The 26041-nt window shown below is 43.8% G+C and overlaps 1 protein-coding gene across 1 annotated transcript; it reads left to right on the top strand.

The window, feature by feature from the left end:
• The first annotated feature begins 9158 nt into the window (after positions 1 to 9158).
• On the top strand, positions 9159 to 17792 carry LOC145439636 (uncharacterized). Its single transcript, XM_080317150.1, has 6 exons — positions 9159 to 9322; positions 10570 to 10759; positions 11842 to 11972; positions 12032 to 12263; positions 12875 to 13004; positions 17592 to 17792. Exons 1-6 carry the CDS (start codon positions 9265 to 9267, stop codon positions 17652 to 17654), a joined length of 804 nt encoding a protein of 267 aa, XP_080173276.1. The 5' UTR covers positions 9159 to 9264; the 3' UTR covers positions 17655 to 17792.
• The last annotated feature ends 8249 nt before the right edge of the window (positions 17793 to 26041 follow it).

Here is a 26041-nt window from a genome sequence, read left to right as displayed (position 1 = left end):
TGAATTTTTTGTAGAGCTCCGGCTCCGCTTAAAATGCACGGCTCCAGGAACAGCTCCACTTGAATTTCAAAAAATGCACGGCTCCAGGGCTCCCGCTCCAACGCCCTGGAAGTCATGCATTAACGGAGCACTTCCAAAGGTCAAGTATAACGATGATTATATTCATAATTTCATTAAGATATGAAAATTGTGGACCATTTGACTACGGAACCTCAGTATAGCAACAAACAATATTCATTGTTCATGTTCATGTTATCAAATTTATTTCACTCTAAGCTTGTCACATGAAAAATTGTCGTGTCCGGTCAATACCGAGGTCGTGTCCGGTCAATACCGAGAATGCTATTACCGAGAAAGACGATGCCGAGAATACTATTACGGGGAATTAACATTGCCGAGAATGTGCATTACCGAGAAAGACACGGGCGAGAGAGAGAGAGAAATATTTATTGATTCGTCCAACCGAAACGAAAATAACATTGGCGCATGAAATTATAACAAAATACTTAACGGTGTAGGACAGGGTGTAATCGATATGACTCTGGGTAGGGTCAACTAGTCTGATCAGAGATCGAGAATTTATATTACCGAGAATGGACATTACCGAGAAAATAAAATCATTCAGTGGCATGCAAAACGATAAAATTTGAATCACTCGCAAGTCGCGAAGCACGCGGTCAGTCCACATTATTGTCGAATATTAGCAGGACGATCAGTAACAATAAAAAGTTTAAAATTCCCGACCAGACAGAATAATCTCAAAATGTAGCACGATATGGTAGATACCGCCTTAGATATATGGTTATTATCCATGAAATTGGGTTTCGACCGGTATGATATCGAGGCGAGGTCGATGAGATCTCGTGCTTCGCTGTATCTACAATGTCCATTGTACATGTCTAGTTCTTCGCAACCCGCTTTCTGTAATTAGAGGTGTAAAACCAGTTACGTACCACAGGTTGGGTTAAGTATATATGCGCAGTGTGCACCAAGTCGCTAATACGAGCAATTGCGGTGTCAGATGATACGCGGGTGATGTCGTAACTCAATTTCGGTAATTAGCTAGGCAAAAGCCAAGTTGCGTCTTCCAGATAGGCAAGGATGTCTTGCGCACCAGGCCTATTGCAGATGCGATTGTTCAGGCCAGCGATGATGTCGTGCGCACCAAACCAGCTCCGCGCTAAATTCGGTGAAGTCATTACGATTCTCGGTGACACAAGCAATGACGTGAGTCGACCTCGACATGCAAGGAAGTTTGATCACTGATGCGGATATTACCGAAACCATATGTGGGTATATTCGCTGTCAAATCTCGGGTATACATCTCGTTCTCGGTAATGTCCTTCTTGGTAATGTCATTCTCAGTTATGTAGGGGAGAAGTGGTATATGTGGATCAAGAATTGCTAAATGATCTCTGGCCTCCTCTTTTCTGAGAATTTTTGGTTTTTCCTTTGAGAATTTTGGGTAAAGGTAGGCCAAAATCCGACACTGAAGTAGCATTTCGGGAGCTGAGCCGGAAAGTTGACCTCTTTTGGTTCAACCAAACTGACATTGTGAAAGAAACTGTATTTTGGGATCTGAGCCAGAAAGTTCACCTTTTTTCCCATAGTCAACCGACCACAAAGTCGGAAATATTGATCATTTTTACCGGATTGTACTCTTCTAGTTTTGTAGCTCTGAAGATTCTGAAACGTGTCCTCTTTTTACATTTCAAAAATATAGCAACCCTACTAGATCATTCTCATTGTCCAACTAGACTAAGCAGGGCGAATTGGCAATTCAATTTGTGTGAAATGTTGATATGATATAAATTTCTGCTGCTCCTGAAAATACTGCGGAATAACTGGTGCTCGACACGAGCCAAGCTTGCTGTACTGTACTGTACAGACACATTGTCATGCTTCACGAGAATGAACTCTGATTTGTTATGAACCGGAGTTGATTCAATTTGCAAGTTCAGTGACTGATTTTGATCCAATTTGGAAAATAATTGTGTAGTAATTCAAATCTAGTCTCGTATGAAAGAAATATAGCTCTAATTCTAATATAATTTAGAAAAGCTGCAAATGCACTTGCACGAACCGAATACCACCGAGGTAACGAAATAGAATGCCACCGAGGTATCGAAATTGATGAAGGAACATGATTCAGACTCGATATCACCGCAGTGGTTTCATCATTTATAATGAATATTTCTATTTCTAATGAGCATCATGAAATCGATTCCTTCTTTGCAGGATGTCACCTAATAAGAGGTCGACACCGGAGACAAGTTGGCGAATATTCGGTGCGAACCCGAATATTTTTCTCTAAATGCATGGAGAGGTTGACCTCGGACATACCGTGGGATTGGAATCAAGTGACAGATTTCATCGTCAGCTACTCACAGTGGTATCAGGAAACGGACTACTTTCGTTGTTCAGGGTATGTTATTGTGGCAACATCGGACCTATTGCACAAATTAGTCCAGCTGAGTATCCGAGTATAACAGTACCAATGATGCAGAGTCCAGCTGAGTATTCGAGTATAACAGTACCAATGATGCAGAAAGTTGAAATATTATTCTCGACCACACCTAGGCCTATTTGCGACCACACTGTGACAATCGTGTGCGTTGATCACGACTCCACAGTAGGGGTGTTCAAAAAGTGACTTTTCAAATTGTACTGGCTTCGTGATGGAATTGTTAGGTCACCTAAAGAAGCGCTGCACACCAATTTTGGCTCAATTCCATGTAGTCTCAATTCCATGTAGTCGCATTGCTATAAGAGGGAAAAGTTTTGGGTCGGATCATTCGCCCCGATTATTCGAAATTCCATGCGGGTGACGTCATATTGTCTGATCCGATTGTTGATATGCAATGTTCTTTCCAATTCTCTTATCATTACCCCGACGAATGCCAGCCGAAAATATTAGGGTTCATTTCAATATGAATATATCTATACTATTCGGTTGTTATAATACATCCAATACTTTCTCTTCTGGCAATGCCGCTATAGGTTGGAATTAGTCAAAATTGGTGTGCAGCATTTTGATAGGCAACCGAACATGTTATCAACTAGCCATTATAATTTGAAAAAAGTCATTTTGAACATATCTGCTCCACAGACATGTCATCTCCACTAACGACACTTGTTTTATACTGCACTTTTGGTATGCTGTGATACGACCAATCGAAGTTTACATCAAGCCTTTGTGAAAATATGAACTAAATTTGTAATTCTCGATGATTATAATTATTAAGCAAAGATTCAATTTTCAAAATAGTGCTTAGAGTGAATATGACTAGCGGGCCGCGAAAAAATTTCAGTCATGCCGCAATGGACGTAACAACCGCCTTGGACTTGTCATCGTAGCAGATATGTTACCGCTTCTGGCTTGTAAAAACACAGATTGTCATCGTAGCAGATATGTTACCGCTTCTGGCTTGTTTACCGCTTCTGGCTTGTAAAAACACAGATTTTGACTAACTAAGATCTCTCAACAAAACTTGACCTAGAAAGACTAGACACAACCTGCCAGGGTGTGAAAAAGGTTAGGAAACCCTGCTTATACCATATGCCTACTTTATTCATGGAGAGTGATATATAAATACTCATAATGCAAACGTGATCTGATCATCCAGGAACCGCGATACTGCCGCTTGCTGGCGACAGGCGGCTACCATAATGTTCAACGGGAGCTCCGACGTCTGGCCGGCTTTGGATAGTAGTATCAACAGTGTTGATTCGACACGTTCGTTGACTTCACGAATCTCGGGGATCATGACGGTATAATACAAAGTCCTAACTGCCAATTGCAATGTGTAACGATGTAAAAAATGTTTATACACCGCCAGTACAGTATCGGATATGGCGTATCGATCCATTGATAATCACTTTTCGGGGAGAGTGCAACATTTCAAGAAGAGGACCTTTTGGTTCAAGTGACAAGGCGAATTGCCCGAAAAGGAGCGAAGGCGAATTGAATTGCCCGAAAACGAGCGGTTACGAGTTCGGCAGCTGTATGATGGATCAAATGAGAGAACGAATGGAGCATTTGGACTACTTCGCTATAGCCACGTTCATGCAGTACGATGGGGAATACAATGGGTGAGAAATGAACGCGTACAGCATGCGTAACATGTCTCCATGGAAGCGAGAAATCGGTACCGGCCAGATTTGACCAACTATATAGAAATGAGCGAAATGCGGACTAATTCCAATCTAGTTCGTTGAATGTATCTTTGCTCAAATTCTATTTGTAATATAATTTGTGAAATGTTTCTGCGCTCTTAATAAATTATCATTTCATTTCAATCTAATTTGTGGTTTACCTGAAAATGCTACGGGGGAACTGTGTAGTTGGAAGCGAGCCAAGTCTGCTGTTCAGTTTCGGCACCATGTCGGTATCAACTGAGGTTCATTCAATTCGCCTGTGTAGCTATAATTGTCAATGGTAGGGTTACCATATTTTGGAATCGGGAAAGGAGGACGCTTATTGAGGACACTTATCAAAGTTTGTTCACCGAAACTGAAAACAGCTGATTTTCACATATCTGAAGAAAACGGCTGCGGCCAAAATTTTTCTTTCGTTTTGCCCTTCAATTTGAGAGACCACATCATTTTTAGAGCGCAGTGCCCCTTTAAGGTTGAGTAGGCGACGGGATAGCGTCGTTGTTCAACTGCGTGTGGCCAATTAATCTCGATATTGAATTCATGCGGCCCGCGTCCTCTACGAAATTTGAAAAGTGGCCTACGATCCGTTTTGAGTTGGCGACCCCTGGCATAAGCGGGGTGCCTTACCTAGAAGTGCGCCGTGAAGAAATATCAGCCTGGTGCAAATGGCCATTGTAGTCGACAAAAATCATGATAACCACAGACGGCATTATGGTTGAGTGCATCGTAAATGCCGATAATGCAAGTCTTCTCGCTTCGACGAACTTACGCATAAGCTGCACTCTCGCAACGCTGCGCATACACGTGTATAATGACATACAGTCTCTAAAATTTGACGTAGTAAGCAAGTAGTGCGGAATCTCGGCAGACTGGGGTCGCGGGCCACATTATCATGTAAGACGGAAAACTATCCGCGGGCCGGACAAAATCCCTTCGCGAGCCGTATGTTGCCCACCCCTGGTGTACAGTAATATCGGCTATCACGTAACTGAAATGTCGGATTAGCAATATGACGTCACGTGACGTCATGATGAGGTTCACGTTCGCGTTCACACAGAACATTTCAGAAAGGTTCGCGTTCACACGAACCTGAACCTTTCAGAGGTTCACACCATCCCTAGTTAACAGTCGACTGACTGTCGGGTCACTTGCAAGGGTCAATCAAGTATATCGATGATTATATCCATCATTTTATCAAGATATGAAATTGTGAAGTCATCTTGTTACATAAGTTTTTCGAAGTACAACACTTCAATATTGCAACAAGCAATATGTTCGTTGTTCATGTAGGCAAATTTATTCCACTAGATTGCTAGAAGCTTTTCGACCGACTTAACAGGGGCGAATGTCAGTATGTGCAGTTAACTAAATTACAAATATACAAATGATTTTGCCTTTGCGACAATTACACGGAGTCTGTAACGGTAGATAACAACGCATGAAAAAATCTTAATCTGGTTAGTTAAATTACTGCATCATGTTTATCGTGGGGAAGGCGGTCATCGGGTGGGTATATTGTGGCTAGTAAATTATCACTTCAATGAAATGAATGAAGGGGATGCTGCAGTGTCCTCCTCCAATAGAGTCGGTGAGCCGCCCGTGGGATCCGTCCCTTGTCCCTAGTGTGGAGAGTATTTCAAAGCTCGAGGGCTGAACGCGTGCATATAGGCAGTCTAAACATCCAGACGCCTACCACGCGGGCCTGGTCGTGCATAGGCGGTCTAAACATCCAGACGCCTACCACGCGGGCCTGGTACCTGCCGCAAGGACCAAGGCCCGCTAGGATCACGATCAGCTCGTCTTACTCGCACGAGATGAGATTCGACTTGAGGGTGAGGGGGTCAGTTATATTAACCAGGCCCTCGCAGATCCACACCCGGTCCGTACGGTCGAGGGAGTAATACCAACAAAGCGTACCCGGCCTTGAGAGAGAGCGGCTAAGGGTGCAATCCCTGGACCCGCCCCCTGTGCCCGAGCCCACGATAACCCCTCCGATAGTCGACCTCATGGAGCACGCGTGGAGAGACAGAGACACGTGTGGAGAGACAAGAGACAAGACAAACTCACATGGAGCACGCGTGGAGAGACAGAGACACGTGTGGAGAGACAAGAGACAAGACAAACTCATAGCCGCGATATCGGACCACCAGTTCATTGTGGTCCGCCCAGTCACGTAACCTCGAAAATCCTAAAGAGACCAGGAGGCTCGTGGATCTCGAATACCGAGAGGTGTTCGGCCGACCCACGAGAGCCCGCCCGGTGGTGCGTAAACAGCCTGTACCACCCTCTCGTCCTAGAGAGAAAAGGCGCTGGGACTGCTGGCACTGCCAGAGGAAGTTCCGAAGCAACCGAGGGAAATGTGCGCCTTGGGTTTTATCCGGTGATTATAGAGAGTCGACCCCCGTGCCGCTACAACCCGACAGGGCTGGAGTTCTGGAGGGGAATTTTCGAAACAGCCTTTAAGTCTGACAGCCGTGTTCCCGAGTCTTTGAACCCGACGGTATGGGAGTTGGTCCGGCCGGTCGAAAGACCCGAGCTGGATGCGGCATTAAGATCTACGAAAGCCGCTGCGCTGCACCTGGGGTGGGCACGGGGTGACCGTCGAGGAGCTCTGAGGTTGCTCTATAGGGAAGCCTTGAGAGAGCACTACAACCTCTAGCTCCTCGTATCGTGTCCCCCGGGGAGCGCCAAGGCTGCTCACACAATCCTAATACCCAAGGTGAAAGGTACGACGGATCCGGCATAACATCCGATCACTTTGGTGAATGTGTCTTAGAGCCTTCCACCGAATCTTGGCTCAGTGCCTGGAGACGGGGTTCAATATTGACCCTCGCCAAAATGCGTTCCGTTCCGCCCAGGGGACGGTCTCCTGCAGAACACGTTTTTGCTGCAGACCCTTATAGGGTATGCGAAGGAGAAGCGGAGGCAACTGTGTATAGTGTCGATTGGCATCGCCAAGCGTCTGACTCTCGTGTCGCATGATTCGATCCTTGCGGCATCACGAAGAATGGGGGCTCCTGCCCCCCCTTCCTAACCTATGCCAAAGCGTTCTATGGCGACCTTTCGACCCGCCTTAGCGTATCCGGGTATCGGTCAGACAGCATACCGACCCGTTCTGGTGTCCGACAGGGGGATCCAACATCTGACCTGGTTAACGCAGTCGACTGGGTGGGTGCGACGCAATAGCGTACTGGGATCCGTGTCCGTGTCCGTGTCACGCACATGACGTTCGCCGACGATATAATCCTGACGGCTATGAATCCTAAGGCGCTACAGGCGCATGCAGTTGGCTAAACTCGGAAAGGAACTGGCGGAATGCGGGCTTAAGATCAACCCGCTCAAGTGCGCGAGTCTGTTCATCCAGACTGACGGGAAGAGAAAAAACCTGGGCGGCCAACCCTTCTACCATCGTAAGGGTTGGCGGCGTGTCCGTGAGAGCCCTGAGGATCGAAGACTCGTTCCGATACCTCGGGGTAGCAACTAACGCCGGTAACACCAGGGGTAGCAACTAACGCTGGTAACACCAGGGGTAGCAACTAACGCTGGTAACACCAGGGGTAGCAACTAACGCTGGTAACACAGATCTCAAGTCACGGACCGCCTAAAGAGGGAATTAGCCGAAATATCTCGGGCTCCCTTAAAACCGCTCCAGTGTGTGTACATGCTCAATAAACCTGTACTCCCAGCGACGTTGCATCAGCTGGTTCTTGCAAATGCGACCAAAGGATACCCTAGTAGCATGGATCGTCTGGTGAGGGAGGCGGTCCGGCGGTGGCTTAAGCTACCGAAGGGCACACCGATCGCGCTTGTCCACTCTAAACAGGGCGAAGGCGGGCTGGGTGTGCTATCACTCAGTCAACGAATACCGGTGCTCTAGGCCCGGAGATTGGTACGCCTTCAAGGCGTTGAAGACGAAGCGGTGAAAGCCGCGTTCGCCTATCGTAGCGCACGAAAACCGTTGTGGTCAGCCTCGGATTCCAACGAAGTACTGGCGGCCCGGATGCGCGAGCGTCTCGTGGCCTCAGTTGACGGCAGCGGCCTTAGATCCGCCAAAGAACTCGAGAAAGCAAAACGAATGGATCGAGAGGTCGACCATTCTGTATGGAAGGAATTATATCGGAGCCGTTAAGATCAGAGGCAGAGGCAATCTCATGCCCCCTCTGGCCCGAACAGCACGAGGACGTCCCCAGATTGATAAACGGTGCGAGTGCTGTGGACGAATCGCGTCGCTGGGACATATACTCCTAGTATGTCCCAGGTTGCATGCAGTCCGTATTCGGTGGCACGATCGTGTCGCGCGATACGTGAAGCAGAGGATCGGGACCGATATATTTCGTGGGAGCCCCACATTAAGATCAGTGGGGGACGAACTCCGGATACCCGACCTCGTAATTATCAGTAAGATCGAAAAAGTGGCTGGGGTGGTGGACATTTCCATCGTCACCGACAACGCCTCCTTGGACGCCGAGCACTGCAAGGAGGTATCGAAATATGAATCTGGAGACATTACAGCATGTGATTACGTCCCGTGCGAAGGTAGACCGCGTGGTCTACGGCGCCATTATCCTTAACTGGCGCGGATGCTGGAGCTTGGAGAGTGCGGAGGACTTACTCCGTTTTACGGAATCGAGCGTCCATGACCAGTGTGCCCTCTAAGCCATCGTGTGCGAGGGGGGGGGGGGGGGGGGTACCAGGTCTGGACCGAATGGAATAAATACAAATTTCGTATTCGAAGACGGAAATCAAGAAGTACCTTCAAGATGGTACCGAATGCCTGCGGGAGGCTCACTGGATCGACTGTACGCATAAGCTTATGCAGCAGGTTCTCGCCCGCACATTAAGCGAAGAACGTGGAGTAACTATGACTCTCAATAGAGATCAGTAATCTTCTATTGTAACACCTGCGGACGTCACCCACAACCATAAACAGTTAATGGTTGGCAGCACCTAGTACTTATGCAAATTAATTTTCTCTTTTGCAAAGTTAAAAGGTCAAGTCATAAAAATTAGTCGCCGACTTCGCACACTTATAAAGTCCGATGCATCTTTCGGATAGGAAACAGTTCTTGGTACTCAGTTAGCAAAGCCAATACCAGATCGAAAGATATGGATCGGTGTCTCATTGCTATAGTTGTTTTATTCGCGGCAGCTGTCACAGTGGAAGGTAAGTCGGTGATAAATTTGTTTGAATGCTTCTCTAGGAATAATCTTATGCTTCTTGGAATAATCTACTTTCTGCCGTTGCCGAAAATGCGACAGAGCAGTGTAGCAGCTCAAAACGACCCCAGCTTCCCATACCATCTCATGACAATGAATTGAATTTGATCCAATTCGCAAGTTGTTCGCGACAGTAACTGTAATTTTATTTCAATTCGGACTAACATGTATAGCTCTAATTATGATCTAATTTAGATCTTGATACCTTGGCTCAAGGTAGCGAAATTGATTAGGGAAAACGATTCAGACGCGATATCACTGCAGTAGTTCTATCATCTATAACTGGAGTGGGCAAACTGCGGTTCGCGAGCCGCATGCGGCTCTTCTAGCCATTGGTTGCGGATCTTCAATGATTGCACATGCGTTGCCATTTAGAGTGGGTTGCATCATTTTGCTAGAAAAGTTTTGCCTGATTCTAATTCTAAATTTGATGCATTTAATAACCTACTTTGCGTATTGTTTTCGTGCCGTTTCTTTCCTTCTCGGTTACGTGTAACACTTGTAAAATTGAGGGAGAAGTATAGCGCTATAAATAGGGTTTAGAACTTTGCAATTGAACTCTCGAATCTAGTCCACATAAAATCTCCACCCGCAACAATGATGCATGGTTAATACATGAATATATTTGTAAAGGCTTGTTGAATGATAATTGCAAGAAAAGAAAGTATGAACAGAAAGAATAGAGCAAGAAAATAGAACTTTCTCTCCCATTCTGTTCAGATTCAGTGATAATGGAGCCGTGGAGGTAAGCCAGTATTGTCCTTTGTCTGTCCAGAATTGCAATACAGCTTGATAATTACAAAGATAACTTGAGACGTTATTACGAAAACAAACACCAAACCGTTGCCACGAGTCACTCAACGAAGAAAGATTGACGCAGTAGTAATATTATTGAGCTGAACCTGATTGAGCTGAAATCTTCCTTATTATTGAGCTGAACCTTATTATCTAGCTAAATCTTCATAATTGCTCAAACCTTGCAGCCCAGGTGAAGACGTACCGTATCACCACACCATGATAAAACTTCATTCGATAGCCTGCACATTCAAGACAGAATAAATTGACATTTTTAGAACTAATATTTTTGTAACTAATATTTTTGTATGTGACTCGCGAATGAATAAGGTCTGCGTCCACCACTGATCGATGATAAATCTTTCTATTTCTTACTTCAAATCGATTCCTTCTTTGCAGGATGTCACTTGGTAGGGGGCGGACACTGGAAACGACAAGTTGGCGAAGATTCGACGCGAACCAGGATATTTTTCTCGAAATGCATGGAGAGGTTGACCGCAAACATACCATGGGATTGGAACCAAGTGACCGATTTCATCGTCACCTACTCTCAGTGGTATCAGGAAACGGACTCGTTTCGTTGTTCAGGGTATGGTTGCAGCGACCATATTGTACAAATTATGACAGATCTATCTTTGTGATGTTGGATATTCGATATAGTAGGCTAGGCAGAGCTGTGCAGAATCTAGCACCGGAGCAATTTCGTTCCAATTCTAAGCTACGAGTTGAGTATTCGATTATAACAGTATGAATGATGTAGGACCGACCATATCTATTTCATTGCATATCGTGCATTTTTGTGTGTATCGCATATCGTGTGTTTGTGTGTATATCACGAGTGGGTGTATATGCCGCAAAAACATCAAGGACACAATCAACGTCCTTTCCTTTTCTTCCAACCTATAGAGCAAGGCGGACAACTTTTTCGATCGGCAGGCCGAACATGAGAAAATGAAGTACTTGGCGGGCCTAATTGCCGAATATATATAAATTGGGTACTATACATCTATTCAATGTTAGCTTCCAAGTTCAAAGCAGAGAGGCCCAAACAGTATTTAATTGATTATAAACAATGGAAGTCAAACAAATCAGACATCTGTGGTCGGGTTAAGTTGTCAATGAGTTTTTCAACTCTGGCTGCATGTCGACTGCACGTGAACTGCACGTAAACATCAGAGTTCTCGTTAATATTCAAGGTCAAAAATGTATGTAGACCCGAACAGAGCAAGCATAGTTTAACCACATCTCTCAGGTTGGCAGACTTGATTCATTCCGTGACAAATACAATTTGTCAATACTTTCATATTAGAATTTCACTTTCAGTGGTGGAAAGTTTCTGCCGGTCGCTAAAAATCCCTTGGTGGGCCGGATCTGCGGATCTGCGGTTGGGAACCCCTGTTTCATAACATTTTTATGGAGATTGATCCTAGTTTAGTTCGGACATTTATTGTTCACATGGACTTAACGAGGTGCTGTAAGAGCACTCGGATTATTACATTATTTACGAGCACATACCTGACCTCGAGAACATCTTGCATGACATACCTTTATAGCCACCTCAACTCGAGAATATCTCTCATTACGTACCTTTATAGCCTCACTCTACAACATTTGAAATATTGAATTACTGGCCATGATTCTGAATGCTAATGTGATCTGATGATCATCCAGGAGTCGTGATACTGCCGCTTGCTGGCAAAAGGCGGCTGCTAAAATGTTCAAAGGGAGTTCAGACGTCCTACCGGCATTGAATAGTTGCATCGACACGTACGTTGTTTTCACGAATCTCGTGGGACATGACGGTAGGAAACCAAGTCCACCCTGAGAACTAAATGTGTAACGATGCAATATATATGTTTAGAAACCGCCAGTACATTATCGGATATGGTGTATAAAGCCATTGATAAGCACTTTTCGGGGAGAGTGCCACATTTCCAGAAGAGGACCTTTGGTTCAAGTGACAAGGCGAATTGCCCGAAAAGGAACGGTTACGAGTTCGGTAGCTGCATGATGGATCAGATACGAGGACGGATGGCGCATTTGGACTACGTCGCCTTATCTACGTTTATGCAGTACGATGGGGAATGCAATGGGTAAGACATGAACGCGTACAGCGTGCAACATGTCTCGATGGTAGCGAAACATCGGTACTGGACTGATTTTACCAATTATAGAGATGTGGTGTACGAATGCTCTGTGCTGGGTCAGAGCGGATACCCCGAATCCCCAGGTAAGGTCACCATACTTTTTGAACCGGGAAAGGAGGACACTTATCATCAAATCATACAAAGTTGCTTTAGCGAAATTGAAAACAACTTTATACAAAGTTGCTTTAGCGAAATTGAAAACAACTTTATACAAAGTTGCTTTATACAAAGTTGCTTTAGCGAAATTGAAAACAACTGATTTTGACATATTCACTTGAAAATCTTGTTAAGGTCACGACTCTGGCTCGACCCCCGAATTACCCACATGTTACCTACAGTTACGTGGTGTTAACAGTAAAAAGAGTGGTCTATCTTTTGGGCCAGAATTTAACCTCTTACGTGGTCTTTTTTGGCATTTTCGGCTAAAAAGGAGTCAATGGGGACTGACTGAATTAAACACACGATTGTATCATTGTAGCAAGGATGCATCAGTTATGAATATGCCGAATCGTTCTAAAAACAGTAAATACAACTGTCTAATACAGAACGATTTTCAGAAACGACTGCGACTGTGCATCCATGTACGACCCCGGAAGTGACCTCTACCAATACTATCTGGTGCATGGCTTGTCGTGCGGAGATTGCTGGGCTACCAGAATGGCCGGAGCATTCAGCAAAAGACCAGAGGTTCGCTGATGTACTGACTACTGAGATCATTTGTCGAAAGCACGAGAAACGATGCTTCCAATCTGTAACTTGTTGGACTGGGCACAATGATCCAACCCAGCATTAATTTGAATGGTTCGAGTCGGGTAGTGAGATACAACTTTTCCGAGTAGGCCTACTGAAATTATACGCACCTTGTCACTAAGAGTCGGTTCATCCACGAGGATTATAGTTTCCATATCATTTACAACTGCAGATTTATCGTGTCTCAGCACACGAAATGAAATGTGTATGTAGTGCATGGCTATCGAGTGGAGAGTATAAATTCCGACTCAGTTTTATCAAAATGACAGCGTTTTTTATCAAAATGACAGCTCAAGTCAAAATTTCAATCTCATGCTCAAGCAAAAATTGCAATTAAGTTCAATATTACTCAGAATCTATAGAAGTATATGTGCATGCTTTTGAATTAGCTGGACGGAGAGATCCAGAAGTAGACCTACCTTCAAATTTTCGTTGCAAGCGTATATATTATCTTCGTACACTTGTGCATCAAGTTCTTGAATGTATGCAGACTGAAAAGCTATCACATAACATCAGTTTGTATTAATGTTAAGTTTAATGTATAGCATTCGCCAATCTGCGTCTCCAAATCCCCAAATAACCGATATAAAGTCTATAGAGGTATACATAGGCGCCGACTTTTATTTTTGTATGGGGTGGCGGCAGGCGCGTAGCCAGGGGGTGTCGAAACCCCCTCTTATTGAAACGCAAAACCCCTTCCTTTTGAAATGACCATTCTGACGGTAATATTCAGTTGGAATTCAACAAGCCGTGTTATCAGTGTTACGCGGGGCGAATTAGCGAGATTATTCTGCGCACGCATATCGCATCACACAGTGTAACGCGACGCGATCTACCTCTGAGATGATTGCGAAAGTAGGTCATTGATTGTCGCGCACTCGGCATTCGTCGCTGGACTGAGCAGTAACACGGCGCGACAATTCTGGAACACGAAAGACAGGCAAGAATGATGATTACAAACGCGCGCGGCCAATCAGTAATTATCCCTTACCGCCAACGCAATGGGTTTTTACTGAGTATTAAGTAGCTCACATCGCGACAATTGGTTGCTGATTAAAACATCGATTTTGACTGCATTGCTGCATTTCCCTGATTTACGTTCGCAAAGCATAATTGGAATTATGGGCACTGGAATAAATTCCAACTAGCAGGCACACACAATAAAACACTGTCCAACTTCGCGCTAGGAGAATATTTATCACAAAAATGGTTCACAAAATATTTTAAACGCGGCTTGCGGCCCTCAACGATGCAAATAATGCACTTTAATTTGTAGAAGGTGAACGTATATTTTTTCGTCAAATCGCGATAGGAGATGGTGTTTCTCAGAGCGCGCGATGAAATCTTCGTTTGCGATGAGGTCGAATTTGTACATCTAATAAGGATCGTCAGTTTGTTGAAATAAGCATCAGTACGCTGTGCGAAATACATAGTATTGATCAATTTTATCGGACTGTACAATCGGCCGGCAAGGTTGCGCTTATAACGAAATCGCAGACATGCCGCAAACCTTCAATAATTACAATTACAGGGTGCGCTAGTCATTAGGGATGGTGTGAACGCGAGGTTCACGTTCGCGTTCTGTGTGTGAACCTCCGAAATTTTGAGGTTCGCGTTCACAACAGAACCTTGGTAGGTTCTGCACTGTGAACCTTTTTCATATATTGCAATTTTCCCTTCATTATAGCATCTTTGGTTTAAATTTAATGCATTTCAACTGCGGACCACTCTATGCATGGCGCTGGCAGCATAAGCAATCGAAATATCCAGCTTTCCGTCAGTGAATATTTAGTGACTCTTTGCTGTGAGCTTAACCCGCAATCACATAACATCAAGAGCGAAATACACTGCATGTAGTCAGCGAATGATGCTTATTAAACCAATCAATGAGATTGATATCGTTTTCTGATGTGAAAATCTAGCAGGCGTACGGGGTCAATCGTGATTTCATATGTAAACTGTATCATAAACACCAAATCCGATGTTGCCTACTGTTGTATAACTTGATATTGTGGTTCTGTTTGTTTGTTTTGGGGTATTCATGGTGTTTGTCGATTACTATGGTCAATGGTCATTTACACCAGGTCGATATTCTTCTTATTTTCCGTATCTGTCGATTTATAGCACGGCCCACCTCTAGGCTTTTGTAAGACACCGCTGACGCGGATGAGGTGGGGAGGAGGAGCCTAGGTAAACCTCCAACACTTAGGTATCGGATTCGGAAGTCGACCTCGGTCGGACTCGAACCCGCACCAAGTGGTGTTGCATCCGCGGATTATACCACTGCGCTATCTCGCCACTATTGATAGTGTGGTAATATCGGTAGCAAGTATAGAAACCCGTTTTACACTCTGTTCAATATCCATGTAGCAATACTCAGGCGCCGAATACATTGCTCGGTCTGGCCGAGACCGTTGAGGCGTAAGCTTATATTCCCTGGCAAGTCCTCGTCGAAATTGTTGGCAAAGCGACGGAAGATCTTGATTTTATGGAATTAATATATCATTTGATTGCCTCATTTGATACATTTGGCGACGTTTAAAACGTCAATATGTAGCCTACTTCAGCACTGTGCCATTATGTGGCCCGAGTCGTCGCTAGGTATCGTGTACAGTACACTGTACAGTACATACATTGTACAATACATATACATAATGTAGGCAATTACATAATTGAAATGAAGGGTTGAAATTAGCAATATGACGTCACGTGACGTCATGAGGTTCACGTTCGCGTTCACACAGAACCTTTCGAAAAGGTTCGCGTTCACACGAACCAGAACCTTTCAGAGGTTCACACCATCCCTACTAGTCATACCTAAATACCCAGATTCGGCAATGACAACGAGCACAATTTGTTCAGACGCGGGCAAAGTTTTAATCAAAAGATACATTAACAATGTTACACTCGAGATTGTTACTGTTTGGCGAAAGTGATTCTGCAGACGGTAGCAGGCCTGCATGCGGGGGCGCTAAATCATACCACCGCCGATAGTACCAATGAGACATCGATGACCCATTTCGCGTACAAATGATTCTCGCTAATTTTCAGTACGCAGCATCGATAATACGAATTAGTGAATTGGCATTTCAAAAGGACTGGATTTATAGTTTCAAATGAGAAACTCACTGGCTACGCACCTATAGGGTTTTAATACCGACAACGCGCTGGTTATTCAGCCCGGGACCTACGGCAGACGCAAGTCCCAATCAGCCAGTCGAATTTGATCGTGAAATGGTGCGATTTTAATTATCCAGGTGTTATTGCTGCAAGAGCATTATGGCTGCACATGCGGCAACCTCATCAATGGAAATACAAATCCCGATGGTTTGAAATTCGTTCCGCGACATAGCTGTGCCCGCTAGAGTCCGTCCAGCAATGAAGCAAGAATTAGTGGCCTAGAGATGATAGCGAACGAGAAAGCGCGCATCTAATCCGAAAGCGCGCATCTAATCCGTTATTTCGCAACTTGCGTATGGCGCAATGGAGTCTGACATCGCGACAATGACATCGCGACAATTCTTTTCAATTGAATATGCGCAAATTGCGCACTTAGCGCAGGAATGGCTTTCAATTCGCAGGCACACACAAACACAGTGTCCTTTTTCGCGGTTCAATTAAAAAGGCTATCACGAAACTAACCCAATAATTATTTTGTAAACGAATATGCGTGCAAATGCAATTTAATTGAGAGAAGTATAACGTGAATTCGCTCGTCCGGTAGAGAGAGAGAGAGAGAGCTGGTGTTTCTCAGAGCACGCGTGTCGAAATCGACGTCGTAAACGAGGTCGCGTCGATTGTATGATTACTAATCACGGATTACAATTTATTTGGCCGTTAAGCACTAGTTTCAGCTGCGTATACAATTAGTCGCGCGCGTATCGGTTAATAGTAAATAGTTGGCATTTACGCGATAATCACAGACTCGCTAATTGACAGCACAGACGGCGGACGTTTAAGCATTTTGTATATGGGGTGGCCGCCACCCCATAATTATGTCATGGGGTGGCTGCGCCACCCTGCCACCCCGTAAATCGGCGCCTATGGAAGTATATGTGCATGCTTTTGAATTAGCTGGACGGAGAGATCTAGAGGTAGACCTACCTTTTAAATTTTCGTTGCGAGTAGCCTACCGAAGTGTTTTTTCATGCGGCCATAAAATATAAAAATGCTGGAAACCACTATGGACGTTAGTGTAAATGAGATGTGTAAATGACATATGGAGCCACAATTTCACAAAGCGATAACGGTTTGAATACCAAATTATACATTTAGTGTGATGTAGAAATTCGTACGATGTCATAATCACTGATTATTAATCAGTCATAAATTCAACTCGACTTGAGCCCCATACTCAATTCAGTATCGAATCACTGAGATACTCAATTTGCTCAACAGTACGCTATCTGCCACGCGAGAAGAGCTCATGCGCGACTCAAGGCGCCTAAATGTATTGAAGTTCATTTCCTTCCGCCATTGGAATTGATCAAATGATTCGCACTTTCTTATGTCTGTAATTTTCAGATGTCAGGATTGAGAGGATCGGTAATTCATTGCGCTGGATTTCTGACGGCTTACAATGGATAGGAATCGCGGAGAAAGATACTTCAGTTTCCGTTTCTGGGGATGATATGATTCTGGGCTGGAAATAGTCAATATTGAGAAATACTGTTTATTTCTTTTGAGACAGCATCGGTCTGAAATACATATGCTACTGATATAAAATGTGCTCGTGTATCTGGCCTTTCATCGTGTACCTGGCCTTTCATAAGGAGACAGGATGTAATAGAATGTTTGAATCCGCGAAAGCGTGCACACTTAATATGTAGACTACATATGTAGACTGCCGTTCTGATGTAGCATTTTCAGGAGGACCGAAATCAGATTAGAATTTAGAATTTAGAAGCATTACACAAATTTCATCGAAACACAAATTAGATCAAAATTAGTGCACAAAAAGCATTTCTCGAATTAGTTAGAAATTAGTTTACCGACATCAAGTCTACAAACCCAAGGTATACACATTGCAAAACCAATAAAACGTGTAATATGGCGTGGGAGATCGGAACAACAAGATGAAGGATTCAGGGGCGTCATTATGTGGGGCGTCATAACCAATAAAGCGTGTAATATGGCGTGGGAGATCGGAACAACAAGATGAAGGATTCAGGGGCGTCATTATGTGGGGCGTCATTATGTGTCAAGTAGACCTGCTCGTGCTTGGCATTAGAGCAGGGATGCTCAAGCCTTTTTTGGCCGTGGCTCATTTTCCGGTTTGAAAATGTTCTGTGGGCCACCTCGGGGCCATGCACCTCTTATCAAGGAGTCGCAGTCCTGTTCAATGCAGCCGGCGGCGCCGATTTGCATTCATACAAAACAATGGTTCTTAACCTTGTCCCCTTGTCCCCAGCGCCCCCAAGGGGCGATTTGGATTTCGAAAGGGGGCGGAAACATTCAGGGGGCGATATGGGGGCGCTGGGATCAGAGGGGCGGTATGGGGGCGCTGAAGAATTATCGAAGTATAAATGGTGTAGTAGTGACATATGATGAATGAGTTCTCATTGCAAATTAACATTCGACAGAATCTTTCAACTTTCGTCGCGCGAATATATTCGCAATTTTTCGTCGCGCGAATATATTCGAACGGATTTCGAAGTGTGTCATTAAAATGTTGAATGAATTGCGCGTACTTTAAAATCACAAAATCCAAAATCAACACTCCCGTCATGCTTGTTAAGAGCTATATTCAACAAACTGTTTCGAACTAGGTCTTGTATCCTGTAGCGCACAGCGTGTCGAAATCGGAGGAAAGAGGCAGTGTACCCCACTTTCGAGAGTTAGAGCCCTATGTACACCTAACATGTTTTGAAGCGGTTAGGCGAAAATGATTCATTAAATATACTTATATTTGGGAGCTATACAAAATCGAATCGTCAGAATACTTATTCGCCGTATCACGAAGGATCACATTGTTAGTGTTGTGACTAGGGCTGGGCACAATGATTCGAGTACTCGAATCTGAATCGAGTATTAATTTTAATGATTCGAGTCGAGTAGTAAAAGTCGATTTTTTCGAGTACTGAAATTATACGTTTCTCGCCACTGAAAGTTGATAATCAACGAGAATTATAGTTTCGATACTAATTTTCACTGTTGGAGCCTTGAAACATTGATTGCCCGTATCGTACCATACGTAACATGTAGTACAAAGCTACCAACGTTACTGGGAATAGCATGTTTCTGAAGTCATGATCATCCCACAACATTGTCATCAAGTGCAATGAAATCGGTATGGTCGAATAATACCAAAGTATCTTTAATGTGATGGATAACAGGCATTATATTCTTTGAGATCGCATAAAAGGTACATATTAGAGCTTTGACATATTACATTCTATTATGACGTCATTACGAGTGATACTCGATTACTCGACTCGACTCGAAGCATATTACGTGATTCAGAATCGAATCACTCAGGTACTCGATTTTGCCCAGCCCTAGTTGTGACCCACTAGCTCAAATGAACGTTATATAATATGGGTTGCTTTGCTTTATTTGGAATGCATTCATGTTAAGTTTATAACTGGGGACAGTACTAATTTCAATATGAGCAAATAACTGGGGACAGTACTAATTTCAACATGAGCAAAAGTCACAGAAAGCAATAACACAAATCATATTACAATTCCCCATTGCCAATCGCTAAGATGACATCGTGAAATATAGGCTACATCGGGCTGGAACAGAATGGTACTAATAGGGGGCGGCAGACCACGGAAATTTTGGAAAGGGGGCGCTGGAGAAAAAAAGGTCAAGAACCACTGATATAAAATATCATACAGTTGTGTATTGAAATAGCGCGTCGAAAACTTTTCGACCAAATCTCCCTCAACAAACGTCCGATGAGATAATTCTGGCCCTCTCGAGCTCCCCCAAATTCGGTGTTTTGGGTTCAGCAGTTACGGCCCTGGTAGATCGTACAACTTGTTATATTATTCACAGTGAAACTGGTAAATACATGCACAATCCGGGGAGCAACCTGCCGCCAAAGGATGGCGAGAGATGTCAGATCACGGGATTGCGGTAGATGAAGAATTGGTAGGAGTTGCAGAAAATGAAGAATCGAAATTAAAGAAATTATGCTGGGATTAACGCGTACAAGTGTTACTCTAGTCCAGTGGTACATTCAGGGCCTTCTAAAGAAAATGCACAGTGCCATGTACCGTGGTGTTTCGAATCAATCGAACCGAATGTCCCACGAGTTCTTCGCTCGCGACCCCTGTGGCGCCAATGATCGGTGAAATGTTTCGACTCCATTTTTCTCACAGCCCATTTTGAAGGCTGCGTAACGCATATTTCGATTGTTTTTGTTATTCCTCTTGTAGTACCGTGATCAGCTGGGAAGGCCAGTTCAATCAATAAGCATTCTCTTTTCTTTTTCAGTTAGATTATCTCATAACTGACTGCAAAATCAGGAGCAACCGCCCAGATATAACTATTACATCCCGCAGAATTTTTACTTGGTCGTTTTCTGTTACTGGTACGGGACCGGTATGATTACGGGACCGGTATGATTACAAGTATTTGCACAATTCTAAGATGAATGTAGTGATCGTCCTGTCGTGTCCGTGTATTCGGTAGGTGCAAGACATACATGAGATGTGCTACAATTTCATTTTCGTTGTGGCACGTTCTGCATTTGTCATCTGTTTTCTGCTTCAGAATTCGTTTGCAATTTGTTTGTAGGAAGCGATTGGTCTTGGTGCTGCGAAAATGTTTTTCGTTTGCCGATTTCAGGCCAGAGCTCAAGCAAAGCAGAGTTCTTGTGCTGTACATGTAGAGGCATCGACCCCCATATATATTTTCTGTCATTTTGAGTGTTGCATTTTTGTATTGAACTCGTGCTGCTTTTGCTATTGTGGGTTTGTCGATTGCGTTTTCTGTGCGGATCAATGATATATATACAATGATTGGAAACTGCCACGCCCCCTAACGCTGTAAGGTTTACTCCCGCCGAAATCAGCGTGTGCGCGGATAAGGTTGACTGCATACACTTCATTGAGTAATGTTGACCGTGGTGGAGTATTGCTATCACCTTTGCTGGCAGTTATTCCACTGTTTTTTCGTTCGTTGGTTGATTGTTAACAGGTTTAGCGAGCATAATGAGACAGTACTGCATACTAAGGTCTAATCAAACTTCCGCCAATGCGCAATATTCAGGTACTGACTAGCTGCTTAGGTTTTTGCACCTGTGGATGAGCGTAAAAAAGCTTGGAAAATTAGGACAGATTGAGATTCGAGCATTTGTAAGCATCAATTACGCCATCTGATATCTTGAAAGCGAAACTGATTAAGATGCTTTTGTGAGTAATCTTATTGCTGGTGGGTGGCCAACCTGAAAATTCGATGAGACCCATTTAACAGAAAGCAATTTTATTGAAGGATACTATAATATTTTTAACTCTTTTTTCTCACTAATAGTTGATTGATGAATAGTTGGTTGCGTCAGATGTGAGATAGTGTTGCATACCAGGGTGTGCTAAAACCTCTGCCAATGTGCATTTGTTTAAATAAGTTCCAGCAAAACGTTTTTGCACTGGCGCCAAATATGAATGGGCGGAAAACCTTGAGAAATTTATAAGGAGCATGCGTCAAGATCGTGGCTGGATCAATTGTACAAAAAAAGACGATTTAAAGATTTGCGAACTTCATTCGCGTCATCTGATTTGTTGAAAGGTGAGGAAATATGATTCTATACTGTAGCCTACTCTTCATCATTGCATAAGCACTATACAGAGTGGTGGGCTACCTTGACCATATATTTTGATTCCCATGGTAGTTGACTGGTAAGCTGATGAAACGAGTTCCGTTTTAATGTCTAATGCATTTGCTCTTGCGTATAGGATACAAATCGATCAATTTGCAAATTGGAGCAATTCCAACCTTAAATTTGCCTGTAAATTGGCTAGATTGTGTTCTCATGACTTTATAGCTGTGTCGAAAACTTCATCGCGAATATTTCAGCAATGCTGTTCACGGTGATGTTTCATGTGTCTAACTACTTCTGATTTTTTGCATTTTCAGTGAAAGAGAATATTTTATTCAGTACAACGAAAGACGGAATGGTAGGATTCGTTGATCTTGGGGAGTCGAGACCTGTATATGATGATGAACCAGCTACACACGCTCTTCAAGTTTATGCCAGTGGCCTGGTAACGTCTGTTTCCAAACCCTTGGCATACTGCGCAACATAGTCGGTGGCTTCATTTCGACTTTCGAGTAGGCCTATATTCTGGAAATGTGTCGGCATCTTGGAGGATTGTGGATTTCGGGTAGCTGCGTTTGTTGCTGATGGACTCAGTGCAAATCACAAGATGTTCCAAGAGCGTACGCAACAACCTCTACGCCAGCCGCACTGGTGGTACGAAACTTCTCAACAAGGATGGTAAATTTATTCGATGGCGGCATTTTACGGCTGTTTAAACTGACGGAATTGAGATGCGGCAAATTGACGGATGCACATTTTCGTATGCAAAGCTCGGCAAAGATGCGGGAGATTTTTGCAGCTCAGCTTCTGTCTAATAGTGTTGCGCGTATTATGCGAGCAGGAGAGGTGACGCTAAAGAAGCTTCTGCATGGTTTGCAGGTATTTACAAGTGGTTCGGCATTATGAATATATCAACCAAGTTCAGCTATAACGCCGACTTGAAGCCATATTGCAGTCCAGACGATTCACGCTTGGACTGGCTGGAAAATGATTTTTTGCCTAAAATGCGAAAATGGATATATTCTTGTGCTGAAGGAACAGCAACTTAGAAAACCAAAAAATTCTTGAGTCTCGATAACCATTTATGCATTTAATAACCATGGACAGGTACGGTCAAATAGCCGAATCCTTATTCTGCACTACAGATATTAATGAATTTGGTGACACCTTGATATCATATAAAATTACGGAAAAAAGAATGTTGCCCATCCTACCAATGATTCGGGCAAGAGCAAGCAAAGATGGACAAACAGCTAAACAAGGCAGATTTCATCAAGAGTAGATACGGCATCGTTCGGGTCGTATTTGGCCATTCTTGAGCCAACGAAAGCGAGTGTACTGCTGCATTATTAAGGACATCATCCAAATACTTTTCCCAATTTGAAGATGACAAAAATTGATATCTAGCACTGTTATTGCTTAACAAATCACGCATAAACTGTTTTTGTTGTCCACATGGTTATTTTTGCATTGGTCTAGTTCTGTACAGTTGCATATTAATGTTACTTTTTTCAAATGCCTGCATCATTATTTCAGTCATATACACATGAATTAGGGATTTGAGGATTAAATTATGCATTCGTAAATGTTCTATCTGTGAAGTGTATGTATCTTCCTCATTTCTTTACATAACATGATGGAATCCTGAAAATTCAATTCTGTATTGTAAGGCATCGAGATTTTGTGGAATGATCATGGATAGGTGACTTTTTTCAGAGGTGGGTGATGTATGCAGCGTTGCTACTGAAGTAGTGGAAGTATTGCTACAATGATTTGCTCAGGTTCAAATGAAGTAGCGAAAATATAAATCTGTATAGTACCTTTGAAAAGTTCTAAAAGTAGATTTGGTTGTTCGCTCGGAGTCAGTTGGAAATAGTCACTTTTGAAATTGCAGGGTTAAGCTTAGTGACTGCCGCAAAATGGCCATTGAATATGTGCGTGCTATTTTCAAAAACCTTCAAAACTCAGGAGATCTAGATATCCCCGGAAAAAAACAAGTTGTGATGTTTTTGTATTTCGTGAGTAGTATGAAAACACAATGACCCGCGGAAGTAGGCAAACCTACTCGAGTACTCAAAATAACTAGAATTACTCCTTTAAAAACTACGTCTGCTTGATATTTAATTATATATGGTGTTATTGATGTAGGAATGTGATGAAAAAGCGACACCTCAAGTCGGAATGAAAGTGTTGTCACTTGCAACAAAGGTTGAACGTCCGCGACTGTGTGAACATAAGCCTCGTTGGTCGTCACAAGGCTACATCACGGGGATTGAGTATAATTGCGAGTCGTCAATGTGTGAATTGGATTTACGATACGCGCATGACGCGCGAAATTTATCTTGTGAACTAGGTGTACAACTGTACGAAGTACGTGTACGTGAATCAATGTTTATATGGCAGCGGTCCGCTAGCATAATGAGAAGAAAAATGCCAGACGCGAGAAAGAAATGCGCTTTTAAAGCTATTCAACACGTTAACGCTAATTGCCACTGATAAATATACCCAATGAATTATATATCATCGCTAGTTCCTCAAAGAAGTATTGCTGAGGAAGCCTTTGTTTACAGCACAACTGTGTATGCGATGAAGCGTGACCAGGAACACGCTGAAACGCAGAGCTCACGGTAGTTTCCAATCATTGTATATATATCATTGGTGCGGATGGTGTGAACGCGAGGTTCACGTTCGCGTTCTGTGTGTGAACCTCGGAAATTTTATGTCAGACTCTGGTGTGAACCTCGGAAATTTTATGTCAGACTCTGACTTTGAAGGGTGCACTCTCAACTGTGTAGCCCAGTATGTGATGTAAACTTCCGCGACTAGGCTGAATACATTGCTATACCAGTCTCTGCACGCTGTAACAGTAAGTTGTGCAGTTTCCGCGGATTGGGTAAAGTTGTGCTACTGATGCACTCATGTTCGAGGTGCTGTCAAGGACTCATTTTCGGAACTTCGGTTATTACGAGGCACGAAGTAGCGTATAGGTCAGCGTCGTTCGAGGATGGCGTCGAAATGCGAAGTATTTTACCCACGTTCAAGCACTTGCTAGGACGCGAGTTCTCGGGTTCGAACGTTGTTACTCGCAAGCTCTACACCTGGGGCAACCGGGCTAGGATTATCGCGTCGCCGGGCTTCTTTCGCATCGAAGTATATAAAACCTGATCGCGTTCAATTGTTTATATCCACACTTCTTGCTTGCATTTACGGCAGCCTGCGTATAGTCTGCACGAAGCGGTTTGTTGCAATTGAGACATTGTACTAAATTTTTACATTCGCCGGACTTATGATCTGAGCCCCCACATTTGGCACAACCACGTTTTCTGTGGCGTTTAGTCACTGTATGGCCGAGCTGGTTGCAGTTATAGCATCTGGCCGGTGGAGAGTACGGTCGGGTTCGGAATCGGTGGCCGGTGGAGAGTTGTACGGTCGGGTTCGGAATCGGAGAAAGGCGAACGTCAGAAACTGGGAGTCTGTAGTGCTAGCAGATTTCAAAAGAACTGATTGGCAGGGTTCGACGCCGTCTTGTCCTCCTACGGAAAAGTTCGACATAGGAAACCATGTACGTTTGAAATCCGTACAGCAATTCATCCTGATATGTCTATGGGAACGCCCCATGTTACAGCGCTAGATGTTGATATTACAGCGCTAAATGTTGAGGGTTTGGGTTAAGAAAACGGCTGTCTTAATCGGGAGTTTGCGTGGGTAAGCGTAGCTCCTTCAAGAGTTTCTTCACTTGCTTAGCGTTTGCGTGGGTAAGCGTAGCTCCTTCAAGAGTTTCTTCAGTTGCTTAGCGTTAACTCACGATATAAGCAGATCGCTTAGAGTTAACGCAAGATATAAGCATGTTGCCAGAGTTGAGCATGCGAATGCCCTCCGAAGTACTAACAAGGTGAAATATTGCACTGTTGACTGCGGCGAGGTGCTAATGCCTTAACGGCCTTTTCGTACCGGTCGCCAAAACCTTCAAACTATCACCATCGTTGCACGGAGCACCACTAGATGCATTTTCAGCACTATTGGACGACAGAGGTGGCGCATTGTCTCTGGCAGGAATCTTAGCGTATATACTGCAACTCTCATTGCTATCGCAAAGGTTCTCGTCTTCCGGTCGGATCCGCTTCCTTACTAAAGTGTGATCCGGCACCTCCATTTTCACAGTAAGGGAACGATCTATCTCTCCCTTTACGGAAAGCACTTGTCTAGG

Source organism: Botryllus schlosseri, chromosome 5, assembly GCF_051294905.1.
Source record: "Botryllus schlosseri isolate E-star chromosome 5, Bs_hap1, whole genome shotgun sequence".
Classification (NCBI taxonomy): domain Eukaryota; kingdom Metazoa; phylum Chordata; class Ascidiacea; order Stolidobranchia; family Styelidae; genus Botryllus; species Botryllus schlosseri.
Note: the sequence above shows the minus strand (reverse complement) of the source record. Positions and strands in the feature narration are given on the sequence as shown.